Source organism: Orbicella franksi, chromosome 10, assembly GCF_964199315.1.
Source record: "Orbicella franksi chromosome 10, jaOrbFran1.1, whole genome shotgun sequence".
NCBI lineage: Eukaryota > Metazoa > Cnidaria > Anthozoa > Scleractinia > Merulinidae > Orbicella > Orbicella franksi.
This window is the reverse complement of record NC_138154.1, coordinates 10,551,825-10,573,598: the sequence shown is the minus strand read 5'-3', so window position 1 is coordinate 10,573,598 and position 21,774 is coordinate 10,551,825. Positions and strand designations below refer to the sequence as shown.

Here is a 21,774-nt window from a genome sequence, read left to right as displayed (position 1 = left end):
GAAGAAAACGACATAGTGACTGAGAAACGGATAATAACTTAAGCTTACCTTGAAAATTAGAAACCAACTCGCGACGGAAAGCTGTCCAAATTATTCGAAACAGAAAAAAGGGCAACGACAACACAACATGCAACGATAGGCCCAGGAAGTTATAGCAATGTGGCCGCCTTTACTTCAACGCTCGAACGACAAGTTACTCGAACTCTGCTTCCATGTACACGAACGACGTGAACCAGCATTAGGTCGCCATTGCGCTCATGTACTTGGTGTTCGGCCTTCCCGATTTAATACAATGATAGTGCGAAATAACACTCGTGACGATTCAATTCTTCGGAAAATCCCATGGGACGTCCGAAGTCTGACACTCGGGATGGTTTACCACGGAACCGTTTTCAACATAGTTGTTTAATGCGCATGCGCATTAAACACAAAAATGGGATCAACTCAAATCCTGCAAACTTTGCAGAACTTGCAGTACAGGCAATGAAGCATCTGCAAGAGAAGGGCAAAAGCAATTTGCTGTACAAGTTTGCTGTGTGCATTGCCAACAATAGACCAGGGTCGAATGGCAGTCTATTCCTCTTGACTGAATGCCTTTTGGAATGGTGGAATATCAGATAGAATTTTTTTCTGCCACCAACGTCATGCAGGTTTATTGTTTGCTCTATCGCACTTTCACATGCATAATGAGTACATAAAAATAATAAGTTCTTAGGAAAAACACTTTTCTACTGTCCCTGCTCAAGAGTTGACAGTTTAACTGAAGATGGCTAAATTATTTCTATTGTCTTGTATTTAGGTATCAGTGCCAGATGATTTCAGGATATGGTACGAGACCATGTGCGCTGAGTTCCCAACATGATTCACTAGACTATTTAGGGGGCCTATGCGGAGTGACATTAGTTTGGATCAGCAAAGAGATCCCTTTACGGTAAGCAAATTTAAAAAATGTTTAATTCTTTTCCATGGAATATATCCTATTTATTTATTTTACTTCACTTGCAGGCACGAGTTCATCTTGCATCTCCAATCCAAGCCTGAGGACTGTCGAAAAGCAAACTGCTGAGGTTCCTTTTACATGCGAAGCTGAAGTTCAGGTAGAAATATAATAGAAATATAATTTATATATAATTATTTACTTTAGATGCTGCTTTGTCAGCCAATTAATTGGGCATGCTTTGCTAAGATGTTACACTTACAAGTACATTACTAGTATCTTGCCTCTTGTAATTAGGAAAGGGCCAGTTACTACAACATTGTTATGAGTAGTTTGTTTGGCCACATTAGGTATATTGGAGATTTGTTTACATACCACCTATTCTTTCTGGTATTGTGGAGGCGTTAAAAAATAATTTAAATGTTACATTTAATAAGAAGACAATCTTTATTTGTTTTCAGGTTGAAGCAATCAAAGAGCTTAAAAAGACTCATCCAAATGATCGCTCTTGGCTAAAAGTGGATGCATGTGACATTAAAGTAGAACTGCAAGAATCTGTCAAGGGAAAATGGGACGGTGACATTAACCTGGGGGATGGGAAACTACAAGAAATGCGAGCAGAATATAATGCCAGAAGAACTGAGGCCTGCATTAAGGATGCCGCAGTTACCAGGGATTCACTGGAACTGAAAATATGTACTATGGTCGATGCTCTGAAAAACGATCAGGAGTTTTTAGCTGATGGTCTGAAAAAAGCTGATTCAGCTTTTCAGAAAAAAAATTCAACAGCCCTAATGCATCTCAGGAAATGTTAAAAGCACTCTGCTGGAAGAGAGTTGAATACAACACAATACTTCAACAGGACAGGTCCAGGCATTTCGTGCCACTATTGACAACCTTCTTACCTATCTGCAACGAGGGAGTGCTCGTGTCCAGCATGTGGGAAGCAGTCTTAAAGATCTCCAAGGGGACCTACAGAAGTATCTCTGAAATCTGCTTATAAAGAGGAGACAACCAGCAGCTACTCATGTCCTGGCAATTTTGGTTTCTGAAGAGCGGCGAAACAGAAAACCATACGCCATACCTGTTCATTTTTATGCCCTATTGCTCCATCAGGGATCAGTATATTTGAGATGTTACTGCCAAGTCTAGACAGAAATGGTGAAAATGGATTTGAAACCAGTAGGTAGGTCTCATGACTCAATGCAAATAGGATTTAGCGAAAGTCACAATGAATATAACATGAAGTTTGAAAGGGTCAAGGGAAATGTTTAGTAAGTTTCCTGTACCTTATTATTTACTGTTAATGCTACTCTATCTCCAGGATTAGTCACAGATGGTGAATTTAACTCCTTGCGAACACGAGGAGAAACACGAACACTACACATTTGGCAGCTGCTTCATGATGCGCGTGAGAGTCTATCAAAAGTCAGCAGAGGAAACCTGCTTAAAATGCTGATTCAAATTGGAGGTAGGCATTTCAATAAACAATTCTATGCTTGATAGCAAACTTGACTATTTGTATACTGACTTCTACCCGCTATGTTAGGAGATTGCTTAAATGGACCAAATCACAAGATTTGTTAAATAGTGAATGACTTTCTTTGTTTGCTGAAATGATGACTGTTTACTGATGACTTTCTGGTTTGTTCTGTTCTAGTTGATCCTGATGGGAATCCTGTCACTGAAATCACTGATGAGGCCATACCTATAACTGTCATTAACCAACTGAGAAATCTGCAAGTTGTCGATGGCTTAACATTGGAAGATGCAGGTACATTTGTACGTCAAACGCTCCCTGACAGATATCAACCATATCCCTTTCGAGATGACACTCTTGAAAGCTTTCTTGATAAGCTGAGGTCAATAGTAGCAACATACAGTTTCAGACACCGTGTTGAAGAATTAAAAGGCAGGGGGTAGACTTCAGCACATTTCTCTACATTCCTGAAGTTGATCCAATAACAAACGACACATTTCATGAAAGAGAGGATCACTGTCATATTCTTATGAGAATCTAGAAGCACACCAGAGAAGGTAGAATATTTATTAGCCCAGAGGAGACCCCCTTTACTCTTCTTAAAACAATGACAACGATTATTATTTTCAACTTGTCATATTTTCAAAACAGTCATTTTCTGTTTTATACTCTTCGCAAAACAAACAAACACTTAGTCATACTGCCTGCACACCCGATTCTATGATTATGGTAATATTAATAATAAAATAGTTTGCATTTTTTGGTGGGAAGGGGGGGTGTCATATTTATGTGTCACCTGGTCACCTTCCAGGTCATTACTTTCAGGGAAATAGGAGAGGGTCGCTAAAGTGATCACATGGCTCACAATGACTATTTACATATGTACAAAATAGAGAGAAAGCTGCTGTCATTTTGAAATATAATATTTTAATGTTTTGTATTTCAGGTGGATTTGAGGGAATGAATCTGCAAGGTTTTGATGAAGCAATGGATGCAGGCACTGGTTTGACACATGCCTCCTTAACTGGGGAGCGAAAGCAGTCGGTAAGAGATGCAGAAAGGATGCTGTCTTTCCTAGTCGCTAAATTTCTACGTGAACATGGCTACATTCGGGAAGCAAAATACATTGATATCATTGCAGGTTAGCACTCGTGCACCAAGTTGAAAAGGACCTTTCTTGTAAACCTGGGTTGTCTGCTTATCTTCTCCTTAAGCCATGCCAACTACACCAACCTGGGAAAGGGTGCCAGAGGATGTAGCTTTTAACCTATTTTTATAGAGTTTCCTAACACAAAAAAGAAAGCTAACCATTAACAAATCAGCACTCAGGCCTAAACAGTGTAGATCAGTGCTAAACCCTAGAACACTGCTCCTTTTCTTACTGGATCTCATCTCTCAGTTTTCTGTCTAAGAAATAGGGTTCTGCTGTCGTGTCTACTCTGATGATAAAGAATATTATATTGTTTAAACCTCACATGAGTCCCAATTCTTTCCAGGATGGCATGAGGCAGCTGACGGGCGAGGACTCTCTGAGTTGGAGCGACGCAAGCGCAACGATGAAATGCTGAACATAATGTTAGATGAGTGGATACCATGGCATAAGGAGAACCCAGACCTTTCAACCGTCGAAAAATATGCAAGTGAACATACACAATTACTACTAATGGATTCAATACTTAACGGTATCAAAAAAAAGTGAATCAAAACTTGAAATCTACTTTCATTGTACTTGCTTTAGTATTGTGTTGTTCTTATAAATAAAACATTTAAAAGAAAGATTTTTGAACGCCTTTTCTCAAAAATCCAGTTTTTATGTTAAGTTTAAGCCAGAAGGACATCTGATAACTTAATAATTTGTGTTACTTGGTGATAATTTGTAGGCCAATCAAAGGAATTTGTGGATTTTCACGAGAGACCGTCATTGCATTCACCACCAACATTGAGAGCATTGAATTCCGCAGAAGAGAAAATGACAGTCATGGCTTTGAAGAACATCCACGTGCTCGCACAAAAGATGACGTTGAAGCTTTCTTCGGGCTGCTGCATCGTTTCCTAGGTCTCAAAACCTTCCTAAATTTAAAGGTCGCTGACCAGCCCTCATTACGGTCCAGATCTACGACAGAAAACACTACTCGGGTTGTCATACCCTTTAAAGACCAGGAGTCTGCTAATATCGTGACGACACATCTCAGTGTGAAGCTGCAGACTAGTGTTCAGCCGGTGTTTACGAGTCGCAAGATTGCCCAGGAGTTCTCGACAAGCGAACCTAAGCCTCAGCTCATTGACCAACAATGCGTTGTGTATAACTTCAAGTGTGACCAGTGCGATGCTGGTTATGTCGGTTACACCCGTGGCCATCTGTTCGTACGCGTTGATGGACATAGAAGCAAGACCTCGTCAGTACGCAATCACTATGATAATAGACACGCAGGCAGGATTCCGGATGACCTTCGCAATTGTTTTAGCGTGTTGAAAAAATGCCACAACAAGTTTGATTGTCTCATTAATGAGATGTTACTCATTAAACAATTACGACCGTGTTTAAATGTACAATCAGACTCAGTTCGCGCTGAAGTCTTTGTCTAACTTATGCAAATTAGAAACTCTGAACTCTTAGTTATTCTTGAAATCGCATATTTAATTAGTTTCCCTTGACAATGGCGCCAAGATGTCGCCGAAACGTCGGATTTGTCTATCGTTAGTTTTTGCCTGTATATGTTTATCTAAATCATTGTTGACTAGAATAATAATAATAATAATAATAATAATATTATTAGTAGTAGTAGTAGTAGTATCATTCCCACGTTTTCTCGATTTCAATCTCAAGATCTTTGTACTTTGTGAGTTTTTCCATTGTTTTCTAGGAGGTGTTCCTTTCTGTGGGGATGGACATATCGATAAGCAGACAGGTTCTTTCCTTCTTGTCTTTCACCACTATGTCTAGTCTGTTTGCTTTTATCTCTTTGTCGGTTTGGATTGGCATGTCCCAAAGTATAGTCGCTGTTTGGTTTTCTGTCACAGTAGCTGGTTCATCTTCGTAGTGTTTATCTTGTACTTTGATGTTATAGTGTTTGCATATTGTCCAGTGTGGATGTGCTGCAGCTTTATTGTGTCTTTGTATGTATTCTGTCTTGGCAAGTTCAGGGCATCCGGAGACAAGGTGGTCAACTGTTTCTTGAAATTGCCCACAGATTCTGCACATTGGGTCGGTGCCATCTTTCAGGATCTTGTTTCGGTAATAGTTGGTCTTAATGCATTGATCTTGGGCAGCAACAATGAAACCTTCTGTTTCTGATTTAAGGCCAGGTGTAGTAAGCCAATTTGGGGTTTTGTCTTGGTTTACATCCTTGTCTTTTGTTCTTTTTGGGTACTGACCATGCAAAGGCTTTTCTTCCCATTTGCTCTTGAGTTGTTCTAAAGCTTGGTGTTTGGCTTTCAGCTTGACCCTTCGGGCATAGGTCGTGGCTGGCTTATTCTCTGCCACTTCAGCTTCTGGTAAGCTGAGTTCTCAACCGTATTTTGCGGCTTGATGGTGTGTGGACATTGTTTTCTTGCCGCGGTCGTGATCCCTCGCAATTCTGAGAGGTAATCATCTTTGCTGTTGAGATATGTGGTTAGGCCAATTGTAGTTGTTTTGTACGTAATTTCTAATTGTACAAGACCCCTTCCACCTGTCTTTCTAGGGATATATAGCCTGTCCACATCAGCTTTTGGGTGGTGCATTTTTGCCATCGTCAAGAACTTCCTTGTTTTTCTGTCTAACTTCATAAGTTCTTCCATTTTCCAGTTTATGATGTTGAAACCATAAGTGACGAATTGGACAGCAAGAGTGTTGATTGCGTCAATTCTGTTGGCAGCACTAAGTTCGGATTTGAGCACCAGGCGAATTCTACGGTAATACTCCTTCCGAATTTTCTCTTTCATCTTTGCATGTTGGATCCCATCTCCTTCATTCACACCAAGGTATTTGTAGGTGCCTTCCCGCTCGAGGTCTTCTATGGTGGTGCCAAAATCGAGTTCGATGTTTTCGGTTTTCGCCAGTTTGCCTCGTTTGAATGTAGCTTTGGCGCATTTGTCAAGCCCAAATTCCATTCGTATATCATCACTGAAGACTTTGATAATTTTAAGTAGGCCTTTCTGGTCTTCATCAGATTTGGCATAGGTTTTCAGATCGCCCATGTAGAACAGGTGAGTGATGTTTGCGTTGCTTATTTTGTATCCGTAGTTACTTTCATTCAAGAGAGAGGATAAAGGTGTTAAAGCTATGCAGATAAGAAGAGGTGAGAGGGAATCTCTTTGAATGATAACGCTGTTTATTTTTATTTCACGAGAAGATATTGTTTCCTTGTTATAGTTAAGCGTGAGGGTTGTTTTCCATTTGGTCATACTTGCTTTGATGAAATCTTTCATTTTTGGTGATATCTTGTAGATTTCAAGACATTTTAATATCCAGCTGTGGGGAACGGAGTCAAAAGCTTTCTTGTAATCCACCCAAGCTGTACTGAGGATTGTCTTTTTCGTCTTCATATCTTCCAATATAGCTTTGTTGATGAGGAGTTGGTCCTTACAGCCGTAGCTCCCTTTTCTGCAACCGTTTTGTTCGGATGGTAGTAAGTTCTAATTCACAAGATGGCTATAACATCTAGCTGACACGATTGATGTTAAGATCTTGTACATTGCAGGAAGACAAGTGATGGGCCTGTAGTATTTGGAGTTTGCCGTGTCCTCGGTTTTTGGAAGGAGGTAAGTGATACCAGTTGTTAGCCAGTTTGGGCATTCCTCTGGATTTTCGATGCAGATGTTGTAGGCATTAGTCAGATCTTCGTGTAAGGCTGTCAGATGTTTAATCCAGAAGTTTGCTATTCCATCAATCCCAGGAGCTTTCCAGTTGTTGGATTTTTTGATAGCAGATGTTGTTTCAGCAGTGGATATTTCCCGCCATTCCTGTGTGGGCGTTTGTTGGGTTTCATTCTCTATTTGTTTTATCCACTCTGCTCTCTCATTGTGACGCTTTTCTTCCTCCCAGATATTAGCCCAGAAGTTCTCAAGAGCTTCTTTCCCGGGTGGCTCGGAGAGTTCGATGGTCCTTTTCCCAAGTACACGATAGAATTTTTTAATGTTTTCTTCGAACATTTTGTTCTGGGAGTAAAACTTTCCTCCTTTCTCAAAGCGCCTTATTCTCTGGGATTTAGCTAATAGCTGTTGTTTCAGTTTTTCCGTGACAGGTGGGATGTCGTCGTTGGATTTTAACTTATATTTTCTCATGAGAGCTCTTCTTTTCTTCTCCTTAACACGTCTTCCTCGGAGGATTCCAGCTAGGATTGAGATTTCTCCACGTATTTTTTGGATGTCTTTCTCGATTCGTCTTTCCACATAGGCACTTTTGGTTTCTTTTGAGTTTTTGATCTTACTTTGATGCCTAGGTTGTCACAGACTGCTGAGGCAGGAGTGTAGAATAGTTCATTTACTTCGGTAAGAGACAGTTTCTGCTCCTTTTTGGCCTTAATTAGGTTGATGGCCTTATTTGCTGTTTCTAAGACCTCCTTTGCCTGTCTTGTGTGCTTGATTTTTGATATAGGTGGTCGTTCCGTTTTTTTGTCTCTTTCACAATCTCCCACTTCCTCAAAATTTCTTCCATCATTGCAGCTTCATCTCCATCATTGGTGTGTTGAGGGGTCTCCGGCACGTTGGGATCATTTAGTTGTTCTTTATCATTGTGGACAGCTACCTCATCACTCGCCACGGGGGCATTATCTTCCACAGCTACTGCAGAGGGATTGCCTTCATGACGGCTATTGTTCTCGGTACAGTCTGTCTTGTCAGTCACTTTGTCTTTGATGGCTTGAATTTCCATGTCTGTCAGTCTTTTCTTGTTTATGATGTCCCGTCTGGTGTTTGCCAGTTTATTAGCATCCATGTTTGCGGTATGAAAAATTGTCATATTGTCAAAATTGTCATTATTACTTGCATGTTTTAACAATTTATTGTGTTGGTTTTTGTTCAGAGTGGCCCTCTCCTAGTTGGGCTAGCTACCAAGCCTAGCGAGGCCCAACTACCTGTTTGTTGTAACCCTAACAGGGGTGGCTTTGGGGTTACTGATGCTTGCCAAAGACACCACCTCAGACTATGGTGGGCGGGAACGTCCATCTTCCCGAAGTAGACTAAGGCACCAGCCTGTCCTACCCCACTGCCCATTTATTATTATTATTATTATTATTATTATTATTATTATTATTATTATCATTATTATTATTATCATTATTATTATTATTATTAATATTATTATATTCTTAATCAATAACGATTTCTTAAAGCATAAACAAGCGAATATTAACGTTAAAAGCCGACGTTTCGGCGTCATCGTGACATCATTCTCAAGGCAAAGTGAACAAATAATGCGATATCAATGATTTGATTTCTATAGTCTCTACAAATTAACATGATAACAAAGGATCACAAATTCTTCAAGTGAATACCTTTGCGCGAATCGAATCTGTTTGCACGTTTAGGGATGGTTTAAGTTTTCTTATAAAAAGCATCTCCTTAATTAGGCAATCAAATTTGTTAGTACATTTGGCAAGCAAATGTATACTTTCAACAACGGCTAATTATGTTATTCCTGACTACACATTTTCCCTCCTTTTTACGACCAGTTCGCCACAACATTAAAACGCAAGAGGCTCAAAAAGACCTCTAAAGTTTTCTCACCACTTCCGGCGGAATAGACGACAAAAAAATGGCCTATTCTTTTAAGACACGCGCTCGCCCCAGGCCGTGCAGTCAATCAAATAACAAAGAAGGAGTAATATGTTACTACACTAATACATACTACACTATGGGTTGACCTGTCAAAACAAATGCCTCACCTTCCGAGAATAAAATCTGCCAAATGCATGGCTTACAGTTGGATCGATATGGAAATGCATGGAAATTAGCAATTAATGCTGAATAACACGTTTATCGATATACTTACAGCCGAGTCATGTAGTAAACACTGGAAAAAACGTTCTCTGATAAATTCTGAATATTATTTCCTGACAAGTCTCTGCAATAGAGAGAGGGAAACAAGTTAAAGACAATGTAGCGTTAATAGTAAGATAAAGAGTATACATTGTAATATTATGATTAAATAGAGCTAACTGTTTTTTTTTTTTTTAATCAAACTTAGAACATGTCAATAAACCAAATATCTGCCATTATTCAAACTGCTAGCTACCAAAATGGCGTCTTATTTTCGAGCAAACTTAGTGGGTTGATTCAATCGCATCTTATACAACGATGGGTGAGAACTAGAAGCCGAAAATCCCATGAATTTAATGTTTGATTTATGAATTATACTTTCATGGGAAAGCGCCCTATAGTGGCCATTACGGTTTTGGGTTATTGGAGTTTAACGATGGGTGAATTTTATAGGAAATGACATAGCAATGACACCTTGATTTGCTTATGTCATTGGAAATCGGCCGTCAAATAAAGCGAAGGTAAACGTTAGTTTAAAAGTCATTTTCTACATTTTCTATGCACCAGAAATCACGGTTGTCTAATATATATATCTTGAGAGGTGTAGAGAAATTTGTGTTTCATTCTTTTCATTATGAATTTTAGCCTCCTTTGATGTTGTTATTATTTTCTTGTTTTGTAAAGATCCTTGGAAATTAATACAATGATTTTTACAGGTTATCCGGGGATCAGTTGTCTTTTACGTTTTGAGGGAAAATATGAAATCATTTATCCCAGTAGTTCAAACAATTCTTTTGTTGTTTCTGTGTTCCTGATTTTTTCGTTTTTGATGTATCGGCTTTAATACAATTAGGTTAACACATGTAGTTCTTGCACATATGGGTCAATATTTCTTTGCAATTCTTGTTTTCAATAGGGATGAACTGATTAGAGAACTGATATCTGTCGTGGTTATTAATTCTTAACCAATTTTATGATAAATGGGCAATGGCGGCTCGCGATCTCTTGAATGGTAATTTGAAGCACCTGTTGTACCGCTGTCACGGCGCGTTTTGGTCGCATTGAAAAGAATAAGTTGAAAAATACTTAGAGTTGTCTGCGCCTCGGTCCTATCGCTTGACTGGGTCTTGAAATCTGTTCCCCCTAAAATCATTCCAGTTAATGTTTTCAGAGACTGTGGGACAGAGTCCTGCTGACAACTGTTATTAAATGTGCCGTTGAACTTTGATTTAGTGTCCAACATATCCTTACGAATTATCCTCGTTGCCTTAAGGAGGGTCATCGCTTCATTGTCAAAATCGCGTTCGCAAGCCTGTTGAAGCGCAGTAGCAACTTCGTCATTGGATGCTAGAAAAATTTCTCGTCGTATTAGCCTGAAGACCTGGAACGTTTGCCAAGAGCCTTTCTTTAAGATCAGTAGAGTGAACTCGGCCAGGAACCTCCACTCCAAGTTGTGCAAGACAGCTAGAATACATGTCCGTAAGTTCTGCTAGCCTAAAGACTTTCGGAGCGCTACCCTTTGCTCGGCGCGTGTTTCTTCTATATATGTAGCTACCTGTGCTAAGGCGACATCTTGTATTCTCTTTTCATTTCCATTAATTGTACTCTGTTTGGACCTCTCCGCTTTGTTATAAAGTTTTACCAGGCATTTCGCATGATAAACTGCTTCTTGAGAAATCATAGCGGAGCTCCGGCGGCCCGAAGGGCCGCCAAGCGGAGCCCCATACCCACATAGGAAACCCATGAATTGATTTTCTCATGGTTATCATGGCTAGCGGTATTGCTCGTGGGCGCGTACGCACGACGGCGACGACGACGACGACGACGACGACGGAGTCGCGCAAGATGGCGGCCATACTCCAGCTAATAGGTTGACAGAGACATGCACCCTCGGTTTGTAGCGGGAGAATGCCATTTTTCTTGGCGGGATTTTTAAAGAAAAACGATAGCGGAGGTTGATCTAATATTTTTAAGACAGGGTTCCACTGAAGCAATAAACAGAAAGCAAGAATTAACAGGCAAAGAAGTAGCGAAGAAGATCGCGAAAAAGACTGAGCGGGCCAGCGCTGGGGAGGGAGGCGCAACAGTACTGAACAATGCCGTGAATTATAGCTAGTCAAGGGCTAGAGAAAGGAAGTGAAATAATACCGAACAATGCCGTGAACCAAAGCTAACGAGGGCTATAGAAAGGAGGCGAAAGTACCCGACAGACTGATTCAGAAGACTGCCGAACTCCCCATGGCCAAGTTCAAAATTCGCGCGAACGTGATGCTGTGCAGCCGTGCAAGAAAATTCAAAAGTCACCTGATTTGATCAGGTGATGAACAAGAGAAATCAAACGTACCCGAGTGTTTTAGAGAAATTACAAAACAGTAAACGTAGTGGAAAGAAGTAGTTGATTCGTTGGTCTATCGAAAATATAACTTCAGTTCAGTCTTCACAACTTTTGGTGCAAGTTTCTGCCTGGAAGATTTACACTGGCCGAACTGAATTGCCAAATTGCGGTAAGTGACTTTTGTTGTTGCGTTTGCTATGAAAATTAACAAGTTGCCTCGGCGATAGAAGCTTATTTTCAATTGGAATCCATTAAAAGTCTTCCTTATTTGAAGCCATGCTGTAAGAGATTTTAAAAATGGCATCGTTTTGATTTCGCTCGTCTCTAAACAATAACACGTGGGTCCCTTTAGAGGTGCTGTAAGTTGTAAACAAATTAAGTTTTCTGTCGATTTTCGTCGTCAACTTAAGCTTATAACCTCACGTCTAAAAATAAGCTTAACCAAAACCGTACTTGTAAACACGGCCGGGCGAGTTTTGAAGTTTTCTCTGAGTTAGTTAGCACTGCCGCTTCGTAGACTGCTAAAATTTCTTCTTCTGTTGTTGAAAACCAAGAAAGGTCTACAAACCATTTTAAGCCGAAGCGAACAGGATTTGCTAAATTTAATTTTGTTCCTATGTGAATATTTGCATATTGTGATTACAAAGTATGGAGATTTCCTCGTTTTGTTAGTTCGATTTATTCGGTTTGGCGAACTATGCTTTTGTGAATTCCGAGGTTAATTTGGTTGAAGACTGGTAAAGCTACTGCCAATAAAATGACTGCAAAGCTAAATTAAGCCGTCGGCAAAAATACAGACTCTCAGTAATATTCAAATTTAAGCGTGAATAATTTTTAAACTTTAACACCGCAAGGTTAAACGAATTTTCTTTATCCTCTCTTTTATTCGGTCACCTTTCATTGAGAAGGGATTTGCTGTTGATACTCGAGCACAGATGTAGTGATATGCATCTTGTGTTTATAATGTAGATTTCCTCGTTTTATTTTGTTGTCTGTCCAATTAGTTCGGTTTGGTGAAATGCTTATATAGTCCAAAATGTCGAGTAGACGATTATGCATGGCAATCCCGTCTGCAAATAAATTGGCTATTTCATTTTATTTGTGCCATTGCTTTTGGTTGGGGGTACATGGACCCTATTTTCTTAATAAGAGGTTATTCCCCAATGCGGTATTTACACTTAATATGGAAATGTTCCTAAAAAGTGAGATGGTACTAATTAACTCGGTAAATTGAACAGTGTAATAGAAGTTCTTGCCCTGACCATTTCCCGGTAATAAGAATAACTTTTACATACATATATACACAATTTAGTTGGAGAGAGCGCTCTCCTATCCCCACTCTCTCTCTCTCTGCTCTCTTCTTCACACTAATTTTTTATTAACTAACTTATTAAATGAATGTCACTGACTGTTTTCTTTGTTGTGCATGCATACTTTTTTGCTTGTCGAAGAAAGTTTCAGTTTCCTCCTGGCTGTACAGTTTCCTTTCTCCTGTCCTGTACCAATTCATTTATGATATAACTTTGTGAATTCTCTATTCTCCTTAAATTTTATCTCATCAGGTTGATAGAATGCACTCTCACAGTGTTCCATCATTGTCTTCAGTCGCTTCAATTTTCCGGAAAAAAGCAATAGTTTTCTTAATTTCCTTTTACTTTGTGTTACGACTTTTTAGCATGCCTGTAATTGGCCCATGGGTATTACGGGAGAATAATTTTCAAGTAAAGAATTACATTCGTTTTAGTGTTGAGTATTTTAATTTATTTTAGTATCTCTAGCCTTTGTTGTGTGCTACATGTATATTCTGTTATCCTGCCTTAACTGCTAGAAACAATTTTGACAGAGCTGTTTCAACAGTTTCACTTAAATTGATTTCCAGTAACAGCGCTACATGTAGCAGTGTTATTGAGTATGAACTTTATGGAGGATTTTAAATTTTTATTTTTTTATGATTACAGACGACAACAAAATATACATGTGTATACATCACCTGATGTTGGCGTTGGTTACAAACCGTAGTTCATAATAGTCATCCTATTACAGGTAAGGGGGAAAAGTTCAGAGAGTTTAGAACATTTCTTCCCCCAGCACATCTTCTGTCTATAGGTGCAATAATTGAGAGGTTATATATATATACGAAGAGTAATGTTAAGTTACTGTATAAACTTAGCATTAAAATCTGACATTTGAACGCCTCCTTTGCTAAAATTTAATAGTCACGATTTAATTGTTATCACTCCCTGTGAATTCAAAGAGATTCCAGAGGCATATTATCACCTAATGTGGAAGTCCTGTCTTCAAGTGAGGGAAAATGACACAAAAGAGTTACAATGAGAGTAAAAAGAATTGTGAATGTTGATATGGTGTAGTACATTATACATCATGTAAAGGTATTTGGTGAGTGCCAAAGGCATAACATTTCATGTATTGCTTTTTCGGGACAAATTATATAACAGTGACGTTTTAAAAGGTGTGATCAGAAAAATAATTAAGTACATTGTCCAGGCAGCACCAGGAACTGTAAGCACTACCACGTAAGTTAGTTTTATGCTTATGACTTCTTGTTCTTGGATTTTGTGTCATTTCATCACAAGAATAAGTATTGAAAGATGCAATAGTTCTTGCAATATATTTTTGAAGGAAAACTTATAAGTCTGCCTATGCTGGATGACAGCCATGTGTAATCTGAATGTGAAGCAAACACTCTGTTAACGATGGGGCAACCCTAAAACCCAGAAACCGGAATCCGGTATCTGGAACCAAAAACCGGAATCCAGAAACCGGAAACCGGAATCTGCAAATCAAAGAAAATAAGTTCTTCAAATACACGAAAATTGTTTTGCTTAGCTTTTCGACTGTAAAAAGTAAGCTGCCAAGTGAAAAGGACCTCAAACTTAACCTTTTTTGAAACAGAAATTCCCCGTCTGTTGAAATCGTGCAACCGTTATTTTTAGTGAGGGCTATGATTATGAGAATCTCAGTAAAGTGCCTCTTAATGTTATTCCAAGCACCTCGAGAGTGTCTAAAATGAGCTTGCTGGTAATTGCCATTTTGTTTAATAAGTGATCTTCAATTTACCGGAAGTATAAATATATCCTTTATCCCTAGTAGATACTGAACAAGATAGGAAATGTCATAGAGAACAGGATATCCGTCAGTGGCAGCTCCCTGTACATTGACGGTCACGCCCCCCACTTTCGAAGTCCAAAGGCTAACCCGTTTGGTCTAAATATGAAATTTGATTTTCCAACAGATACGAGACCAATTCCAGATTAACACAATTTCCAAACTGATACTGTGACAAATCAGCATTTCATATTCTTGGCGGACATCATATTAGAACAATTTGTAGAAATGTTGCACACTTACTTCCGTCTGCTTCTCACTTGCTAACAGATCAGACCACAAGTTGTTAAAAGATGTTAAAAGACTGCCAGAAACTCACTGCAATAGCCTATAATAGCTTGTTGTTAATGTGCTACTCACCAGTCTTCTCAGAGCAATTTGATCTAGACAAGAATCGGGCTCTCACCAGGGCCAGCTTGAACAAAAGATGGGTAACTTAGCCTATGAGCAGGCTCTCGTGTTTGGGCTGGGGGCGTGAGTGGCAACGCCGCATGAAGGCCCTTGGTGACATGCCAATGCAGAAAAACACTAGACACCTATTTAGCCTGCTCAGACAGTATAGACAGATACTAGAGCCTACTCGCAGGCTATGAGTAACTCTATCCACCCAAAAAATCAGTAACCCTGACTGGATAGTGATGTACCCAATGAATAGCTTTATGCAGCTTTTGAACAACTGGGCCAGATATATAGCTAAGGGTTGTTCAGAACTAGTCAATAATTTTTTAGCAATTACAGTCTGTGGCTGAAGTAAAGCCAAGGAAATAAATAACAACAAAATAATTTTTGCTCATATTTATTTATTAGACATTACTGAAGTGAATTATTTCTATCATCATTCATAATATCTGGATTCCAGATTCTCGTTTTTGGTTCCGGATTCCGGATTCTGGATTTCGGTTTCCAAATTCAGTGTTTTAGGGTTGCCCCAGATGATGTATGTGCATATGTTAATCTCGGATAGTCTGAAATTTCAGAGAGTTTAAAAATATCATATTATATCTGTGGTGGTTCTGAGGTGAAGGACTGTTACATGTACATGTAAATGTCTCACGCACGATTTTTCACTCGTTATTATTCAGGTGCAAATAGTTTCTGTATCTGTTGATGTGCAACAATCTACACCAATATTTCAACCTAATAATGTACAGTGTATATTAATTAACCAAATTATGCTGTTTCTAGTTGACCAGTGCTACTACATAGTGATGTGATGTTTAAGTGCACAAATTTACAAACATGCCCACTGTCAACTTGTCAAATGTATGAACTGGCCAGACAGTGTAGATTACAAAATTCTCTGAAAGGTAAGATGTTTCTTAAACATCATTTTGTAATTAATGATTTCTCAGACATTGTTTTCTTCAAGAAAAGATTCATACCCCACATGGAGGTTTTTTCGCGATTAGAGCTCTTGATAATGCTGATACTTTAATTTGGAATTTCTAAAGACTGGCCATGAATGGGTGTTGGGTGTGAATATCTTCTGGAACTGCACATTCATTCATTGAGTAAGGAAGAACATCAGTATTTATCCTGACAAACTCTGATTTTCTTCTGGAAGCTGAACTCATATACAGTTGTACAGTTATATGTACAACCAAACAGCCTGGATGACCCTGTGATTGAGACTGTGCACATTGTTGTAACCCTCAATGTTCCAGTTTCTTGTTTGAAGCAAATTGCATTTGCTCTCGAAAGCAAGTGGCGAAGTTCATAACAGTTATGTAAGTTTGCTTTGTATCTCAGGGCAGAGCCTGCCACTGTGAAAGTTGGAGTACCAACCCCTAGCATTTGATTCACTACTGACACTCAGTAAACAACTAACAATGAAGTACACTGTATATCAAAGAAAGGAATTACATGCCTGTTCCTGTCAGTCAATATATGAACAGTTTACAGATGGGCAGCCTGTATTAAAACATCAAAGATTTTCAAAGCAACCATGGCCTGGTGAGATATTTCTGAGGAAATATAAATTTAAGGTCCTTATGATTGCTTATAGGCACTGATTTTTATTGTAAACTAATTGTGTACTAATTGTGGTAGAACACAGAGATCACTGTTATGACAGAGATATTAATTTGTGAAAAGTTCTATAAACAAATGCATCTGGGAACAAATTAATTTATCATGGATGCAGCTTCTGAGAGATCCCCAATATTAATGGAACATACACTGTTCATACATGTAAAAGAGTTCAGTAATTCATTACTTATGATTGTAATGCTTTGTTTGGTTTCTCTGTATTTACAGACAACTTGATGGGATTATAGATTCTGCACCAAGTTCATTGAATAAACTGACCTGGAGGTTCAGTTCTGCTACCCATCCTGTTTGTAGTAATATCATAGCTGCAACATTGTGACAGATACACTGCATTACATTATTAAGAAACACATATTAACTAATTATTTTTAAGTGCCTTTTAAATCAATCAGTTTTTCTTAGAGATAATTTACTCATGGTTTAAATAACTGGCTTTTTGGCTTTAAAATGATATTTATTGAGCTTTTAAATCAATTTTGTGATAATCTGCATTGGACATGGCATAAATTGATATTTTGCCAACACGAAATGGAGAACTGGGTCTTAAGCAAAGTTGCAGGATTAACATTTTTGTAGAAAGAAAGGGTTGAGAAATTTGTGACATTCTACAGACAGCCTTGCCATTCGCAATGTCCGATAAGGTTAATTTGTTCCATTCTGTTGTAGAAATAGTGTTCTCTAATTTATAAATTATTTCAATCTGTTGTTTAAATGATTGCCTTATAACCCCATGTCTGGCTTTGGTGCATGTAGGATATTGATGTATGTTTTAGCCATTTTGCTGTAAATTATCTTAATTGATGTGTCAATCAAAACATATCTTGGATATGCTGGGCTCTTCTGACAAATGTACCTATGCCTGATAACCTTGGAATGCATTTGGTTGTGTAGTGCAGACAAAATACATGTACATAATATAACTTCCTCTTAGCTTACTGATAATTCTTGGTATAATTTAATCATAGCAAAATTAATTAATGGAACCCAATAACAGCTCTTGTAGTCCACAATACCAGTCGAGAAAAAGAACAAATCACATTGAAATTGAATAATAAAATTATTATTAGAAGCCTATGCAAGTATTCATGATCAGCAAAAATGAAAATATCGTAAGTACCATTCATGCGAGGGTGATTTTGCTTATTGCAAACCCTTCCAGCGGGAGGAGACTCCATACAATAGTGAAGATGGCTAAATGTATCTTTGGGGACAAGTTAGAAAACAAAACTTTCCAACTTTTCACATATGTATACTGTTTTGGTATTTTTGTGAGATTTCATTTGGTAGAGATTCAGGGACTGAGTATATTGTAACCACTGCATTTCAATCAGTCCCCACAACAAAAAAATGTGTAAACTTCTTTTGTGTGGGAGTCCCCATGTTAGCTGAGGAAGAATATAATGATTAATAACAATGCCTTGTCTTTCTGAATAAGGTAGGAAAGAACAAGAAATGCCACCAAAAAGCACAGAAGACAGTTCTGTTCTGTGATCAACATTTTTGGTGGCTTCCAGGAAATCCTTGAAATCATGGCTCTATATTTCATAATCACACCATCTTACACCTCGATCTGCTGATGTAATACTAGTTCCGGCTGAAACTATTAAATCATTCGCAATTTACCTTATACATGTTGGATTATTTTCATTAGTAACAACATTCCGAAAAATAACTGAGGAGCTCCGCTTTTAGGCTGGCCTAAATCTATATATTAAGGTTACCAAAGCAGATTCGTTTAAAATCTTCTCCGGTTAATTTAACCATTCATATCATCATGTTAACACCAAATCCTTCCTGTGACTCTCTATTTGTTTGTCACTAGTACAAAATAACTCAATGACCGATTCCAGGTCTTGTTTTTACCCATGTTGTTGTGCTACGGCTGGATTTTGTTTTCGCAACAAAAACTGAACTTGCACAAGTATCATGCATGAAAGGCCAGACAAGTACACACTGCGGACCTATTTTTGAAGCTTCCTTTCAATTTTTTTATCGCCTTCACTTAAAGCGTGTATTTATGGCTCTGCTATCCACAATTCGAAGAATTCGCATTTTGCAAAATAACTCAGCTCTATTCGCAAAGCAATCGTTCCTAGATTCGGTTGCAAACTTGGAAGGAAGGAAGGAAGGAAAAACGCAGCAAATGACGTAGTCAAAGATTACCTTTAAGTACAGGTTTGATCTTTATTTACTTAGAAATCTAATACATCTTTTGTTAATATTTATTACAATATTATTTACTTTTTGATGTTTAGGCTATACTGTCTGTAAGCTAAGCAGTACATGCATTTAACTACATCTTTAATACACTAGGCGATTGGCTAATTTGCAATAAAATCAGAAGAGAACTAAAACAAATCGTGACTTTCTCTCGCCTCTCCTCAGCTACATGTATTTGCATCCAGTTTTGATTGGTTAGCTGGATTATCTGTGCCCTTCGTGACTGAACAGAGTGATTGCTTTGGTTTTGGCTTGAAGACACTCAGTTGAAAACCTCTCTAATCAAATGCGAATTAATTTAAAGAAGAAGAGGCGACCAGCAAGAAAAACTATCCGCCAATCAGCGTCTTAACCACCATTCCATATTATCGGATAGCATGCTAGTATTCCTTTGTGGCCATTCCCGTGCTGCGACACGAATCCAATTGATTGGTGATTGGTGGGAGGCATTTGATCAGAATGATCAAAAAAAGATGTGGTTGCTTTCGCTATAGCATATTGCCTTCAAGACTCGACCCTATTATTGACGAGACCATGCCTAAGAGATCGAAACAGAGGGTGAAGTGCAACGATGTCTATTCTGATTGGCGAGCTCTTCGCTGCGCAGTGCCTCATTGAAGACTGCAAAGCCCTTAACAAATTAGAATCTTTACAGATAACAACAATCATACTGTCATCAATTCATTATATCCCTGCGCATTAACGCTGACGATTTCAGTCAGTAAGCCTCGAATTTGTGATCGCCATTGCTTCCGTGCTTCTTCAATCAGGATATCCATGCCCTGTCCGGTTGGTTGAACGAGAACTTTCTATACAAATAAATGGTGCTAAACAAAAGCAATGATTCTTCGGAAACCAAATTACAAATACGAACTCAGAATTGCTTACATCTCCATAAAGATTGAGGTACCCTGAGCAAAAGCGTCATCTTAAAGCTAATATGTCAGAGAAATGCTCACGAAAACTTAAGATTGTAGCCCTACGTCGCCTTAATACTAGTGGAAATTTTACTAAGGCCTACGTACTGCCTCACCGTAAATTTATTTGACGTCCGTATAAATATGAATTAGTTAGCCACTTATAGTAAACTCGATCATGCAAACTACTATAGACTTAAAAACATTAACATCTCTACGTAAGCTATGATTCAAACCTGAATTAATTTAGCCTCTATGCGCTGGTTAGAGCAAAGATGGCTTGAACTTAATTATTTAATTAAGATTCAGACTGACTTGCTGCTAAATATAGTTTTTTTTCTTTTTTTCATGTTATACCAGCCTCGTTTCCTTGTTATATTGTAATCTATTGTTAGGTTTATTTGTTTGCAATTTTAAGGTGCCCATTGCACTGTTTATGTTGGCCGGCTTTCCCTGCTTAAATATATAATTGTTATCGTTAACGTTATCGTTTTTATTATTATAATCGTTGTCGTCATCGTCATCGTTCTTTTTATCGTTATCGTTATAATTGTAGTTTTGTTATCGTTATCGTCATTGTTCTCATTATCGTTATCGTTGTCGTTGTCGTTGTCGTTATCGTTATCGTTCTTATTATCGTTATCGTTATAGTTTTGTTATCGTTATCGTCATTATTCTCATTATCGTTATCGTTAGCGTTATCGTTGTCTTTATCGTCATCGTTCTTATTATCGTTATCGTTATCGTTATCGTTATCGTTGTCGTTGTCGTTGTCGTTATCGTTATCGTTGTCGTTATCGTCATCGTTCTTATTATCGTTATCGTTGTCGTTATAGTTATCGTTATCGTTATCGCTATTCCTATTGTTATTGTTGTTATTATTAACAGTCATTGATTGTATTTCAAAAGATTTGTAAACGAGGCCCAGCGGCATTTCTAATCTTTTAAAGCCCCGTCAACTCACTATGTCTGATGAGGAAACTGTCTTACTATAGTAAGTATTCTTATAACAACTGCTCCCTAAACAACTCGCATCTGGAACCAATTACTTTTAGCTGCTAAGTCTTCAACTTCCAATCGGAAAGATAAATTAATTATCGGGTCTTACCCTTTGTTTAGACTTGAGCGTTTACCGAGGTAGACATTTCATTACTTTACCTTGGTAAAATTGTGCAGTGTTCATACTGGTTAAAATAACCGAGCTAAGCCTGCCATCAATCATGATCACGATCGCATCAAACCGACATGGCGGCAAATTCTAAAATCCCTGCACAAATGTTCCGCGTTCGAAAGAGAAGCTGTCGCTGTTGTAGTCCTCTCGTTTTATTTTCTTGCTCTTGAGCAGCAAACTCAGGACACAAGAATTCAGCTGCACTTACGTTTGCAGAACCCCAAGAACTCGAAGCGAAAGCAATTGATTAGGCTTCAAATTGCTCTTCGAAAGAGAAGGTGCGGTAGCGAGCGTTGTCATGCCCGAGAAATCAATTGTCGTTTGAAACCCTGTTACACGGAAATTTCGTTGATGAATGGTGGAAAGAGAACTTCAGAATATCTGGTCGTCGAGTGGTTGGTCCGGACTTAGCAAAGAAGGATAAATGTGTTTGTCTTTTTCCATTACTCGCACGCACGTAGATCGAAAACGTGGTCCTGAGCCGCGTGGTCAAATGAGACTGACGCAATCTGGACATTACGGGATGTGAAATACTATGCGACCTCAAGCGGATAACTTTGTCATCTCGGTCTTGGCAGG

The 21,774-nt window shown here is 38.5% G+C and overlaps 1 protein-coding gene, 1 long non-coding RNA gene and 1 pseudogene across 4 annotated transcripts in view; 1 reads left to right on the top strand and 2 right to left on the bottom strand.

Annotated features, from left to right (window-relative positions):
- LOC145500504 (uncharacterized) overlaps positions 1-337 on the bottom strand; it is a 47,469-nt gene extending 47,132 nt beyond the window's left edge. For both annotated transcript variants that reach the window (XR_014051099.1, XR_014051100.1), the window contains exon 1: positions 49-337. This is a non-coding gene — a long non-coding RNA (uncharacterized LOC145500504). The remainder of the gene's footprint in view (positions 1-48) is intronic.
- Positions 338-651: 314 nt separating this feature from the next.
- Positions 652-21,774, top strand: part of LOC145500082 (uncharacterized) — a 77,223-nt pseudogene continuing 56,100 nt past the window's right edge. Inside the window, exons 1-8 of the transcript XR_014051020.1 lie at positions 652-931; positions 1,006-1,097; positions 1,399-2,123; positions 2,262-2,408; positions 2,598-2,974; positions 3,364-3,558; positions 3,914-4,046; positions 4,289-4,473. The product of XR_014051020.1 is annotated as an uncharacterized LOC145500082 (transcript). The remainder of the gene's footprint in view (positions 932-1,005; positions 1,098-1,398; positions 2,124-2,261; positions 2,409-2,597; positions 2,975-3,363; positions 3,559-3,913; positions 4,047-4,288; positions 4,474-21,774) is intronic.
- LOC145500490 (uncharacterized) lies at positions 7,018-7,705 on the bottom strand. The gene has a single exon (XM_081480022.1). It carries the CDS (start codon positions 7,680-7,682, stop codon positions 7,035-7,037), a length of 648 nt encoding a protein of 215 aa, XP_081336148.1. The 5' UTR covers positions 7,683-7,705; the 3' UTR covers positions 7,018-7,034.